The sequence below is a fragment of the Taurulus bubalis genome, assembly GCF_910589615.1.
Source record: "Taurulus bubalis genome assembly, chromosome: 10".
NCBI lineage: Eukaryota > Metazoa > Chordata > Actinopteri > Perciformes > Cottidae > Taurulus > Taurulus bubalis.
This window is the reverse complement of record NC_136598.1, coordinates 22,361,441-22,376,578: the sequence shown is the minus strand read 5'-3', so window position 1 is coordinate 22,376,578 and position 15,138 is coordinate 22,361,441. Positions and strand designations below refer to the sequence as shown.

Genomic DNA, 15,138 nt, shown 5'->3' with positions numbered 1-15,138 from the left:
ACTAATATAAATTTAAAAAAAATGTTTGCACCATAAATCAAGAGATTATACGTGTTAAAGCTGGAGCACATTTTGTAATGTTAGCACATAAATTTGTCTCAGTATATATTTAAATGCCAAAAAAAAGCACATTCAATTAAATCCCATAAGTCAAAAGCAAAGAGGAATTGCTTTGAAGAATAAAACACACTTTCCAATATTGCATGTCAAACAGAAGAAAAAAAATGCTGCATTAAATATTGCATCATAGCTACAACACAGTATTAGTTGTGGGCATTGAGGAAATACACAATGAGAAATGAGGATTGAGAAATGTGGGAACACTGTAACAGTTCTCTAACAGGCTGGTGAGATTTGGTTTAAATGGAAATACATAAGGTCAGAAAAACAGTGAAACTTTCTACCTTAATACAGCAGAGGTGTCTATTATTCATCGTCAGACATCTGGCCATTCATGTTCAACCATACTGTATTTACCTCAGACCTGGTAATGAAATGGCAATACTCATTGGAAAATTAAAACTTACAAAAAAAAAAGAAGAAAGCATCCCTTCATTGAAACCAATAACACTGACTATTAAAACCAGCTTGTTGTCGAACAAAAAAACATTTTAAAATTAAGACACATGAGTTGTAGAATATGTATCAGTCAGACATGTCATGTATTTTCTTTGATACACAATCTAGCCTACTTTTGTAGTTAAAATATGTACAGTAGAAATCAATAGGTGTAAGCATTTGTCAAGGGGAAGAAAATCACCTTTAAATATATAATATATATATATATCTGTGTATATATATTTATATATATTTTTCCCATTATAAAGCATTTATGAAATAAGACATCCTCTAATCCACGCCTTCTGAAAGCAGCACTGATGTGACATGAACCAAATTAGGACGACAGCAAAGGATGAGCACAGCAAACATTATGACAATATCCATCTGCAGGTTCAGTTCTAGACCAGGGGGCCGGCAGTAGAGACTCCAGTGTGTGCTATCTTCAAATATCACTAATATTTTGAGTGCAGAAAAGATTTGATATATGAAGTATGGGTAAAACATGTCAGTGTTAAGTTATTGTTCATAAGACAGCAGTTTTGATATAACATTGCTCTGAAAAGTGCGAAAACGTAATTAAAATGTTGGCTTTCAGTAAAGTAAATTATTTTATGCGACGTAAAATCCTCTCCCGAAGCTTCTAAGGCCATTTCACCCGACGTCATTTCATTGTAATACTTTCATCCTTTAGCTTACTCCCAACAGACGTTTGAACATTCACTATTTCAATGCATAATCCCTCGTCATCTCTGAAAAGAAATTATTAGAAATAATATGGATGTAATGTGTTATCCTAAAACAAGAGACACATGCATGTATGTGGGAATCACAGCCCGCTTCTCTCTGACCATGCAGTATGGACACACTGGGATGACAATGCCTTTGTGTTGCTTTGAGTCCCAAAAAAAAAAAAAAGCCCACAATCATCACAATGATCCAGCCTTGAAAAAATATCTGGGGATCCAAGCTGCGCAGGGAAATTTCACAACAGCTTTGTAAATTCATCCAATAGTTCCCACCACATCACCGCCAGGAAAACCCATCCAATAAGTGGATGGTCATATTCCATGCAGTGCTCGTCTACTAAATGAAGGGTCCCATACATCAAGGAATTGGCATTAAATGAACTCTGCACTGTTAAATCCCAGTTTGCTTTCAGATAAAGAGGTCAAGACAAGACACAGTTGTAAAGGGCAGCGGGCTGCTTCAGCCCATATTCGGTCAGTTTTTTTTTGTAATCAGTGGGTTTCAAACGTCAAAACCAAACACTCATTGTAGTCTTGTTTTCAAAAGGTTGAGTTCACCAAATGAGATTTCACACCAGCGAGCCCGCTCTGCTCTGGGCGGGCACCATCACGGGCACCGCCCCCATGCGCTCCAGCGTGGCCTGGCTCACCGCGTAGGAGTGCGTGTGCTGCCCGTGCGCGGACGTCACCACCGGCTTGAGGCTCACAGAGCCGTTGCTGCGCACCATGGCGGGAGGGGACGGGGCGGAGTTCGTGGTGACCACCAGAGTCTTGGGCGGCGGCAGCGTATGGCTGCCGTTGGCAAACGACGTCGTCATCGTCGTCGCCGTCGCCGGCTGCGCGTGACGGGACAGCGGAGCCGAGCCCGGTGCCGTGGGCACCGCGCCGTGGCCGTGGCCGTGGCCGTGGCCCGCGCTCTGGGCCTGTCCGTGACCGTGTGCACCGTGAGCGGCGGTGGAGAAGGTCTGGCGAGTGTCTCCGTTGTAGCGCGTGTAGGAGTTGGTGTCGTAGTTGGGTTTGGGGTTGTGCCAGTAGCGGCTGTTGTAGGTGTTGGTGGACGTCAGCGTGTCGTTCTCTGAGGACGAGGCGTCCGCGTGGAAAGCCTTCGCCGAGGATGACCTCTTGGGAGGAAGGTCATCTTCTCTGTTCAGAAGATATAAGTGGAAGTTGTGAGGATATCAGCGACATAAGTCTTCAAATATTTAGCCCAAATCCTGAATTGGTGCATTAAAAAGTTAAAAGAGCTCTTATATGCATCAATAGTGAGAAACTTAGTGCTACTCACTCATTTTGTACTTTACTTTTGCTCATAGATTTGTTTGGACCCTGTATGATATCACAGTAAGTGGACACATGTACAAATAATACAATGGCAAGAAAAATGCCAAAATAAAAATGACATTGCCAAAAAACAACAAATAATAGGCTATTATATACATTTCATTGTAATATATATATATATATATATATATATATATATATATATATATATATATATATATATATATATATATATAATATATAATATAATTATATATATAATATATATATAATATATATATTTATATTTATATTATTATTATTATTATTTTGAATCGTTTCAATCCTTGCTCATACATATAAAAATAAATAAATATGCAGAGTCATTTGCAGTCAATGAGTTTGACTCCTGATAAATCTGCTTGAGAGAAAAGAGATTGTGATGTTCTGTTAGAAGCAGAGCCGTCAGGGTAGAAATTGAATATGGGATTAAGCTCAAAATGAGGCATATGTTATCAGTTATGAATCAGCCATAGCCTCAGATATCTGAACTATGATTTATCTTCCAGATGATTCAAGGAGTGATTGAGGGGAACCCATTTAATTAACTGACAGAGCTTCACACACTGTTTGAACAGCCTGTGATGACGGAAACATTTGAGATAAAATTAAGCTGAATTCTCCAAACTTTAAATCCACTTAACTTTCTTTTTTTTAACTGATTCTTTGTGATTGGCTTGCTGACAGACTAATCGTTCTACAGTATAGAAAATGCAAAGCTCCCCACCCTTCCACACTCTGGAATACATGTGCAAGTAAACAATCCCTGTTTGAGCCATCCAATAACAGAATGTTGTCTTTATGCTCTGGAGACTAACAGTTGACCAAAGCCACAAATCAAAGCCGAACCTGATCTCGTTGGGGATCTCCTCCTCGTCGTATTTGTTCTTGTTCTTCCAGTAGAAGAGCGTGACCACCACTAACAGGCAGCAGATGATGACAGCTAAGACTCCAGTAGCGATGGTGCCCGCTATCAGACCCACGCTTTGAGGCTGGGCTGCAGGACGGAGAGACAGGAGGAGTAACGGTTAACAGTGCCGACCGCCACCCTCAGGTAGACATTCTTTACCAAGCATGCCTTGGTTGGTACTGTTAGCGCTGTTAGCACCATTAGCTGTGAGCCGGAAATCAAAATGTAATCTGGTATTATGCACCTTGTAACTCTAAAAACACTATTTAAACACCTAATGGAAAGTGTTGTCCAACTAAACTGAGCTGTTTAAAAGGTGCCATGTGTCCACTGTATTTGAGAGAGGATGCTCGTGCAGCAGTAAGTACCTTTTTGTTATGCCCTCTACACTAAATATATCCTGTTATATTCAGGAAATCATTTTAATTGAGACGATGTATTGGCCTCCAGCACTGATTTAAATATATGAGGGATTCCACAGTACCTTAAAGTATGAGTTCCTGATTCCCTGAAATGCCCATTAATGTGTCAAGTGACAGTTCTCAATGTCTATATGTGCAATGAATGTGTTATCAGTTGTGTCCCAATAATACTCAAGTCAAATAGGAAACATGAAGGAAGAGAATAGCTTTGAGTTTCACTTATTCTTTCCGAGCATTTACATCTGCACCATGTTGGCAGTGACTGAACTGTTGTCTGACAGAAGACTCAGCACTGCTGTCTGTCTGCTTGTATTTCTGACACTGAGCGTCTTCCTGTCACACACTGTCAGACGCACAATAACACACTCTGTCACCGTGTTACAGTCCTTCCTGTCAAGCTATCAAAACCGTCTGAGCCTGTTTGACCCCAAAACAACTCTCTCTTTTTTTCTGATTGGAGCAGCCCGGCTGCCATCTGCAAGATGCTCTGCTCTTGTCGTTGGTTTGCTTGTATTGCTGGTTGCTTGTGTTTCTGTATATCTGTCTGACAAGAGTCACTCAAGGGGAAGACTTTTAACTTCCCGTATGGCAGAGTTTGAGTGAGACGAGGCTTTCCCATCTATAATGGGCCTCACAAACACAGCCACGTCTCAGCTGGCCTATATTTGGCGATAACAGTGTCACGTGGGTCCAGCGATAAAGGAGCAGGGTTCTTGAGTGTACTCACGTGCTACGACCTGCAGGTTGAGCAGACAGGTGCTCTTGCCGATAGTATTGCTGGAGGTACACTGGTAGAGTCCTGAGGTGCTGGTGCTGATGTTTCTCATTGTTACAGTGCCCTGCCTCTGGTCTGATGGACACACACAGAGCCACACCGTAATTAATAAAGTGACTGAAATACAAAACCATGCCGAGGCACTCAAACAAATGACACTATGCATGTAAAACAATTTACATTTAGAGTGCAATGTATAACATTTATGGAAGCCCATTTCCATCAGTAAAATAAAAAATACAATGGAAATATGTTAATACTGAGATAAGAAAGTCGAAATTATCAGATAGAAAGTCGAAATTATCAGATAAGAAAGTCAAAATTATCAGATTTTTTTTCACCAGATAACAGGAAGGAAATGGGCTTTCATAAACATGAGTTGAATGGAAAACCTGAAAAATGGGAAATTGTGTTTGTTTATAAAGAATGAAAATACTTTCAGCTGAACTACCTATATCTACCAGCAGAGGGTGCTATCCACTCTAATACAAGGTGTGCACGTGAAGTACACTGGTACACTGGAGATTCCTTTCTTTCACAAATGATGAATGGGTTGAGTCGTGAGTTTAGAATCGCATCTGTACACTACTGGATCCATTAGAAAGGCCTCGGCAGTTGTAGGAAGTGAGCCAGATGTCCACCTTTGACAGTGACATGGACATGTCACAGCTGTCTGTGTCAAACTAAACACACCCCTTTACATTTGTTCCACCAATGTAAAGGTCAATAAACTTTCTCAATAAACTATCTCTCAAATATATAGTTGAGATTTCATTTACAGTGTAACACAACGTAAACAGCTTACGATAAGTGTCAATCCAACTATAATAAACGTACCTATTGGTTAGTTTATTTTGTAAAAGTATTTTTACCGACACGGCTGACATTTTGGTGTGACACTGTGTAGCCTCTGAGACAGACATCTCCATCATCATCTCACAAATGCTGATGATTGACATGTTTTATATTTGTACTGTCGCTGAATTTGCAGCTATGATTCATGTCCCAGCGTCTACATCATTTGTCTATCTATCTGTGTAAGGAAACACAGTAACTGTATTGTTGTGACGGTCTGCCATGTGCCATTGGTGTTACATGTTGTATGTGAATTAGCCTTTTATTGACCAGTAGTGTACAGACAAAGCAAGTGATTGGTGATGAAGATTATTCGACAGCCGGAAAGGTGAGTCCACGACACCAGCGCTCTCTGTTGCTGAACACCAAACACAACTCAGATAAACACACTCCTGTTATTCTGAGACTAGTTGAATGGGTGTAAGGCCGACGCTTCGCTAAATTTGAAGCAACATGGCAATAGAGATCATCCAATAGTAAAAACTGTGTCAGAGCCTGAATTCAGCATGAGAGAGTGGGCGCGAAAAAAGAAACGCACACATTCCTGACGCACTCATTCACAAATTCACAGGGTTTGGAAGACTCCGCACACAGTGGAGGGGCAGTAGTTGGGGCCTGGCACATGACAGGTGGCGGTGATGGTGGGATTGCTGCGGAGGCTGAGCCAAGCTATTTCTTTTTTTTTAGATTTACCAGCGAAGGTGGGGCAAAAGGGAACCCCGATGGCCAGCTTGTTTGTAATACCTTGCATGGCGTTGTGCGGCAGCTTGGGCAGCGCGTCCAGCTTCTCCCAGGAGTAGGACGGCGTGGGAATACCTTCCTCCGAGCTGCAGCTCAGCATGATGTCACTGCCGACATCCAGCGTGCCCTGGATGCGACACGCTGGCACCGAGGGGGGCACTGGCAGATGGAGAGAGTGGGCGGCGTCTCGTTAACCACTTTACAATGCAAATCTTATGTTTTTCCTAATTGCAGAGGAAATTTCATATTTTATTCATTAATCCAACAGTGATTGCACGCTGCTTTACTGCAAATAAAAGCCTTTTTCTGGCTACCAAAATAAATAGGGTTTCAACCTTCTATAATTTGTCATAATCATGACTGTTTTGTTGTTGTTTAGCCATGTTTAGAGCTCTACAACTGGCAGGAAAGTATGCCCAAACCAAAGAAGTTATAATACTGAATATCAGAAGAACGAAGGTTGAAAAGCTTCAGTTCTTGAAAACTCAACATGAGATTACATCTTTTTTCTTCTCTACATCGTCTCAGTTAATGAAGTGAAGGAATCATATACAGCTCTCGTCTTTGAAATATCAAAGAAATACATATTCTGCGGTGTGTGTGTGTGTGTGTGTGGTTAGTTACCCAACACTGTGAGTCCAATGTTGCCAATGCGCCCCCCTCTGTCTGGGAGGTTGTTGACCAGGCACTGGTAGGTCCCAGTGTCAGACAGCTGGGTGTTGTTGATGAAGATGGAGGCACTTGTACTTGGCATGATGGCCACGAAGCCCACGCGGCCAATGAGGTGGTTGGCGAGGCTGAACACCTGGCCGCCCTGGTAAATGATCACCTGGATTGGGATGCCATGCAGGGGAGAGGATCGAAGAGACACACACAGAAGGTTATGGACGTAAAAAGGATAGACGGATGAGGTGAGTTGGTGAATAGAGAAGCAAATGGTAAAGGGTGGAAGGCAAGAAGAGACATTGGTGGAAAAAGAATGTGTGGGGAAAGAAAAATAAATCATTATTGAAAATGAGCAGTTAAGACATTTATAATTCCATAAAAAAAAAAAGAAATCTGCTCCACAAATGTAGCAGATGGTGTCCACGTTTTTTAAAATCGTGATTATTTAACTCAATTGCTTCTTTCAGTCTGAGGGGCTGGATACTATATGCACGTGATTCCTGGACATTTACTCTAGTTGTTACAGAAATGTCTCACTAGAGGGAGACCTAGTTCCACTAAGAGGCTGACAGACAGCTGGACAGGAGCAGTGGAAGTTAAGGAGTGAGCAGACTTTCATGTCCCGAGGAACAAACAAACAGAAAGAGAAAAATATATTTTATTTGTGAGTGGTTGTTTCTAGCTCACTGGGTAGGTTTCCAGGGTACATACTGAAAGTATGCTTTCATGGTACTATAAGGCTCTTCAGATAAAAGCATCCACTAAATGGATATGCATAATTGAAAGCATTTTAACTTGGAAACATATAAACTGCAATCTGATAAATCAAACAGTAGCACGGCGGGACCATTTCTGCACAAGGAATCCAATCCAGCGAGAAATTAAACCAAATTCTAGGCCGACATCCGTGCTCTTTGAGAATAATCACAATGAGAACACACTTGTGAGAATGAGTTCCCGCCTTTGGATTCAGGTAAGCTCGTCTCGGGTCCAAATTAAAGAGCGATGGACGGTTCAATTTGCTGAAAAACTTCCCATAGGCCTCCAGCTCTGGCTGAGGAGCTCGTTTGTGAGGCCAAGGCAGATGCAAAACAGCTCTCACCCCTCAGCTGGGCCCGCACAAAAGATGAAGAGGACACACGCAAACACATGGCATGTGCACGCAAGTCGGACACTCACACACGCGCGCGCACCGGCTCACACACACAAGACACGCGCACACAAGTACACACAAAGCATGGTGGCGAATCAGAGGGGCTATTCAGTTTGGTGAAAAGAGCCCTCATTGAACTGTTCAAAGACCCAGTCAGGGAAACAACTGGCGCCAGTGTGTATGTGTGTGTGAGTGTGTGCATATATATATGTGTGTGTATGTGTGAGTGATATTTCTGATGAAAGTGCATGGGTGTGTATGTGACTGTGTCCTCCACCACTGCTTAACGGTTGTAAATTGCGCGGCTGCAATTTCCTGAGTGCAGTACGCTCGCTTTGTCCTCTTATGTGCAGATGAATAGGCAGCTCCTCAGCTGTGATGAGAGCCTGCAACTGCATCTTGTGTGTGTGTGTGTGTGATTCAGTGTGTTTTGAGTTTGTGTGCAAGTGTGTGTGATGATTATTCTGCCTCAGACTATTTTTCAGTGTAATAACTGTGTGGCTTTACTTTATTTTGACTGTTAACTTTTTGTACAGTCAAACCTTTAGTTCTGTCTGTCTGTCTCTGCCTGCATCTCTGTTTCTAACAGACGGCACCGGTATGACCTGGCTCTACACTCCTGGTGACCCAACAATATAATCTGCATGCTCAGTGAAAGTGATCCAATCTATCGGCCTCACACGCAACACAGACTGAGCGTGTGTGTGTGTGTGTGTGTGCATGAGTGAGCAGAGGATTAAAGCAGGCCATCAACTGTGTTGCATCTTACACCTGTCCCTGCTTTTTTTTTTTTTTTAAGAGTTCCCGGTGGTGGTTTTCCCCCAAAAAATAAAAAAGCTACCAAAAAGGAATCAATCAAGGTAACAATACTGTCGGTCGAAAAGTGATTCATTGGACAGATAAAGGTGTGCTCTGTGTTTTTTTTCCAGCTTTAAACATGTCACATTCCATCTACTTTCCTAAATGTATATCTCTTTCAACCGTGCAGATCCATCCATGTCTATGTGTGTAAATCACCTCATCCTCTCGCATGGCCTGGTTGGCTTTGTGGCTGTGCGCAGGGAGAAAGGAGGTCATGGCTGCCACTCAGATGGCGGACGGCCCTAAGAACTCTTGCTGGACTAGCTGGACGTCCAGCGGAAAAACCTCTCTTACATCCTTTCCCTCCTAAAACCCGACACACACATGCACTGCAAGCATTGACTCACATTGTGACGTCTCTTCATCTGGCTCTGCGATCCAGCCTGATGCACACAGGGAGCCCTCCTATATGATCTGGCACTGTGTCAGCCTCACAACCACAGCCAACTTCTGACTGACCCTAGAGAACCTATTGGGGCCCAGAGACGAGGGCCACTGCCACTGTCTCAATAAAAAAACTCCTCCTGTCAATTGTCTGACTGAAAGACGCTACTGTTATCTCCTTTGAGACATTTTCTGAACATGGGACCAGATAAAGTTCACTCTCTCATCAAACTGCATGGTTTTGCATGGTTTAGCCCATACACTACATGTCATAATGCATATATAATTTGTAATCAACATTTTCCAACGCATACAAAGTGTTCTAATGTACCAGACCTGCATGTATTCTTCCATCGCACAGGTCCACACTGGTCAATATACGTTTCCTGATCATACACCTTGTCCTTTATCACAGTGACCAAGCAAACATGCACAGAAACCTTACGTGTTACTTCTCTGGAAGAACATTGAATGTCTCTGTAAAGAGCACGCTGTGAGTGCTTCATGGTTCAATGGTTCTATTTGGTTATCTTCTGAAGATGCTGCTGAAGATTGCAGCACATTTATTTGACTGTGTTGTGAGTCCATCTTCAGACGCTGAATCTAACTTGCAGAAAATCAAGACTCAACTGGATTTGCTTTACTTTTTTTTAAACAGAAATTGCCACCACAATATTAAGATTGCTTGGCAAGTTGTGTTTTCTTAGGAGCATTCAAGGTCAATACAATAAGGGTGTCTTTTGTTTTCAAGGTTTAGCTTTAGTTCAACTTATCATTGCTTGGGAGTGTTGATTTAAAAAATGTCTCACTGTTGGTCAAGTAAGGTCAAGTGTATGTGTGTAGCCCAGCATCAGGTCTCAATGGGTTTCTCAGGGTTTTGTTTTTACCAAAAAATGACGAGCGTTGGCAACAGATGGCAGAAATTTTGAATACAACATTGGGGGTCAAATCTAACAATAGGATTTCAATTGATCAATTGATACTGCAGTAATGACCAATAAAGCAGCAGACAGTATGTCTATGAATGAGATTTATGAGCTCTTTATGTTGGTCAGTGGGCCATTAGGATCGAGGTTAGGGGGGATGGTACAAAGGTCAGCTGTCCAGAAATTAATTTTACTACGTTGTCAGAGAATATCACCTAAAAGAAAAACAAACATGGAGAGGATATCTGAGCATTACATAAAACATGTGACTTTTCACATTGGCATTACCATGCAGTGGCTCTGTGTGAGGGATATAATTTTTTTTGTACTGTATGCTCACAGATTAGCCACATTTGATGGGAGTTTAAAGTGTAATACAGGTGTGATGTGGATTTGGCATCAGGATGGGTTAGTGATCTGTGTCCTTCTACAAAGTCCTCATATCAGCAGGAATTAAAATGCTCAAGTGTCTTAAGAAAGACACTTAAAACCCTCCTGGTGTAGAAATGACTGTACTGTCGCTGACTCTGCATACTGATGTCCCTGGAGGGAAAGAATTATAATTTCATCTGCACAAATCAATGAAAGATATCACATTAGAGCATATGAGAAAGTGTGTTGAAGCTAAGTGTTTGAGTAGTTACATGACCTCTCCTCATGTCACAGCCTCAGACAAACAACACGGCGGTGTGGGCTTTGTCTGAAATGTTGGGTTTGTTTGATCTGTCCTGCAAAAAAATGGCTTCGGCCGGGTGGAAGGGGAGGCGGCAAGGGAGGAAAAAGGTCATATTTGAGGGTATGTGAAAGCGGCGTCTATTTGATCTCTCCTCTGGCAGATTCTTCAGTTTCGGATAAAGATCAGAATCTGATCATCTAAAATACTGTGACAGATGTTCTCAATTACAGATTATCATCATTTCTGCACCGCATATTCTCTATGACCTCATTTTTACTAAACATGCGCAATTTATTTACCCATATATGAGTCACAAAATCGAAACACAGCTATCTTTCCAGGAATTGATGAAAACACCTTTAATCCATTTTTCCCCCTCAGACTGTATCATTCTGAAATGATTTTCAATGACACTGCAAAATATTTTCATCAGTAATGGAGTTCTGGGACAACGTTCTCTCTTCAAGTAGAGAAGTAAAGAGTAAATATGTATGACAATTGGATTTCAAAATAGGAGACATTTCTGGCAGTTTTATATTGCCAGAGCCTGAACTGAGTGATATTGCTTTTTTTTAATGATTTCAACTACAAAATCAGTTTTAAGAATTAGTCTCACAGGTGGTGTGAGGGGAGAGTGAACCTGGAGCTTGTATTAGAGAATAAACAACGCAAACAGTTTAGAGAGGATAAACAACAGCTCAGAAACATAAAGCCATTGTCTAGTGTGTGTGTGTGTGTGTGTGTGTGTTTATCTGGATTATCTCACACCTAGCAGCGCAGAGAGACGGGGTCAGGACATTTGATCACAAAAACGGCATGATAGACAGATTACAGCACAGGAAACCACGTATGAACAATACGCACCCAAACACACACACACACACACACACACACACACACACACACACACACACACACACACACACACACACACACACACACACACACACTCCTCTGAGCTACATGCCTACATGTTGTAATCTGGAGCTCAGCTTGTCAGATGCTCAGAGTAAACAAACAGGACTGCGACCTCAACAAGGCCGAAGTTTAGACAGAGATTCTAGAAGAGACTCCACACGCGTCACTGATAAGCCACAGAAATACTCTCAAAACACAGATTTATTACAAGATAAAAGTACAGTTTCACTTTCATGCTCGCTCTTTCTCTCTTTTGTTTGCCACGTGTGACTCTCTCTCTCCATCTCTCTCTCTCTCTCTCTCTCTCTCTCTCTCTCTCTCTCACAGACTTTTTCTTTCATTGAGCTGGTTAAATTACATTTTAATCTCAACATTGGAATAAATAATGTAATCATTTTCCCTGGGCCACCTGTGTCCAACCCTGGCTGTGATGAGGCTCGTGGCTGATGTGTGTTTTAATATAGCGCATTATCATGTAAGCATCTAATGTGTAGGTTTAGGTTTAGGCAACAAAACCACCATCATGGTGGATCCTTAAATGAGTAATGAGTGAATATCCTGTGGATATTGCCATGGATGCGGTAAACACATGTGTCCACCACAACAAGGGTCCTACTTGACTTTCCATTGGCATTGTTTCCGAGGTGTTAACCCATCATTTCACAACGCTGTTAAGAGAACGTAATCATTTCACGTACTTCTGTTATTTTCCTAAAACAGCGAAGCTGAAAACCACTAACGGGAACGGTAAAAAAATTTTTTTAAATAAGCTAAAGGTTTATTATTATCTGTTCTTATTATTCAGACTTCTGATGCACCGCACTGGCACACTTTCACAAACGCATGATATAAAGCTCACTCTTGACTCATTAAGTTATATACAGTAGCCTATAATGTGGAATCAGCCATGTAATCGATCATTAAGGCTGTAAACCACAGAGTGAAGTGTTTAACAACATGGCAAGCGAAAGCATCGAGCAAATATACAACATGATTAAACCCAGCTACAACAAAGTCAGAGAAACCAGCACATCTCGTGCTGTTGCCCTCAAACGGCGCTAAAGAAGTTGCGTGTCTGATCACGGTGCTCAAATTTACAGCAGCGAAGGATCCGAGTGGTCCGAGGGCACTCGCTAAAGTGCTAACGCAGGCTGCGAGGGGAAGAGAAGTCATTCTTAATGGCTTTTAGCATCAACTGTAATCACTTATGACATTCTCTTCCTCTAAAATGACCTTGTACTTGTACTGTCGCCCAAACGCAGCACTTTATTCCATCACTCACTTGTGAGGCCGCGTCCCAAATTCACATGCACAACCTGCCTGAAGAACTGTGGTCCACAAAGTAGTTGTTTGTTATTGTGTGTGTCTGCATGGAGTGTATGTGTGTCGCTGTATGCATACATGTATGTGTTGTTCAATTTGCAACAATGCACACTTAAAAAAAAACAGTGTGTGCTCACTGTGTTCCCATCGACATGTACAGTGTCACGCGTTGCAATGCAGTGTGAAGGTACAGCGTGAGAACCTGACGAATGTTATGCAACCTTCTATTAGTATCAGCTCCCATCATCACTCGCCTGGCATGTAAAAGTCGCATGCATTCATCCACGAGTGAGTGCCTATACGTGTTTACGTTACTGTTGTTTTGAGCTTCATAAGCCCTTATTCACAGGTGTGCACATGGGAGCATTACTCTTGGATGTGTGCATTTATGGATGTATGGAAACATGCGCGATCGTTTTCACACTTCTTTTGCGCAGTCGACATGCATATCTACTGTATGTGAGAAGGCAATAGATAAATATATGGTATATAAGCCCTTACATGTGGATCTGCACTGCATTTGTACCAGCAGTCTGTCTGCCAGTTTGTGTGTGTGTGTGTGTGTGTGTGTGTGTGTGTGTGTGTGTGTGTGTGTGTGTGTGTGTGTGGGGGGGGGGGGGGGGAGAACAGCTGCGATATAGAGCCTGTCGTGGGTGTGAGGTAATTAGTGCAGAAGATGATTGTATTATTTGGACGGCCGACCAGCGCCGGGGTTCAAAGTGAAGGGAGGCAGGTGAGCTTGTACGGCCTGCAGCTGCATGTTAACCAACTCAAATGGAATCATAGAAGTCCCGCAAGGGGGGAAGGAAGAGTGAAAGAGCGAGAGAGCAAGGAAGGAAGGAAAGGTGAGAAAGAAAGAAAGAGTAGAGAGTAGCAAGCCAGTGGGACAAAATTCACAACAATAAATCAAAAATCTGTAAATTAGCTTCAGGATGCTCTTTGCCACACAATTGATGCATTGTTTATAAGGTAGAGCAGTGCTACATGACATTGCTGTCCTGCAGGCTACAGTCATCTAATCTATGGACACACCTTAAACTCACAACTACATCTATATTACTAATAAAGACATCTTGCGTAACTAATATCCTCCTGAAGGTGCGTTCAGATGCACCGGAAAGAGAGATTGTTGTCTAATTATGTTGTGTGCAAAAACAACTGTGTTGCAGCACATATTTTGCTCAAAAGGCCACTGCACATTTAGCATACACGTGCAAATACATGACGGGAGCTTGGGTTTACTTTCATGACCATGCGCGGGAGCAATTGCTGTAATGTAACTGCGCTGGATGCCCCACAAGCACCAAACATTCTCTCTATGTTCGTTGTGCAAATTTCTCAATTCTGGAGTTTTTCGGTTTCTCTTTGCGCTGTATCTGAGCACACCTTAGTACAGATCAAGTCATGTGTACCTGCTTTAACTGTACGGTTGACGTTGGGAAGCAGCAGGGACATCCACATGTTGCGGACGCAGCAACGTTTCATTGGAAAATAAGTTACATGCATCTCAGTAGTACAGAATACATCTCAGCAACCTTTCATCCAGCACTGCTGAAGATTCTCATGAGGAATGCTCTGCCACTGTGATTTAGTGCGCTCATCAGCAATGTGCGCTGTACCTGCTCTGGCTGGTTGGCATTGGAGAGCGGTGTCACCATCCAGATGATGTTGAGGTTGTTGAGGGCAGCGCTGGTGGTGAAGGAACAGGGCAGGACGGCTGATTGGCCGCGGGCCACCTGGATGCTGCTCTGGGATACCGTCACATCCAGCGCCCGCACACACACTGCAGGAGGGAAGAGGCAGGGATCAGCGCTTTGATACACAGATGGATGAACACAAAAAAACTGTACCAAGGAGTACAAGTGAAACAAGAGGACAGGCAGAGCAAAGCAGATATCTAA

At 42.5% G+C, this 15,138-nt stretch overlaps 1 protein-coding gene across 1 annotated transcript; it reads right to left on the bottom strand.

Moving 5' to 3' along the window:
- Positions 1 to 1,876: 1,876 nt before the first annotated feature.
- Positions 1,877 to 14,910, bottom strand: LOC306743004 (immunoglobulin superfamily member 11-like; the record flags this gene model as incomplete). Its single annotated transcript, XM_079225473.1, has 6 exons — positions 14,857 to 14,910; positions 6,955 to 7,159; positions 6,283 to 6,489; positions 4,687 to 4,809; positions 3,477 to 3,624; positions 1,877 to 2,450 (listed from the first exon to the last, which is right to left on the bottom strand). Exons 1-6 carry the CDS (start codon positions 14,893 to 14,895, stop codon positions 1,877 to 1,879), a joined length of 1,296 nt encoding a protein of 431 aa, XP_079081599.1. The 5' UTR covers positions 14,896 to 14,910.
- Between the last annotated feature and the right edge of the window lie 228 nt (positions 14,911 to 15,138).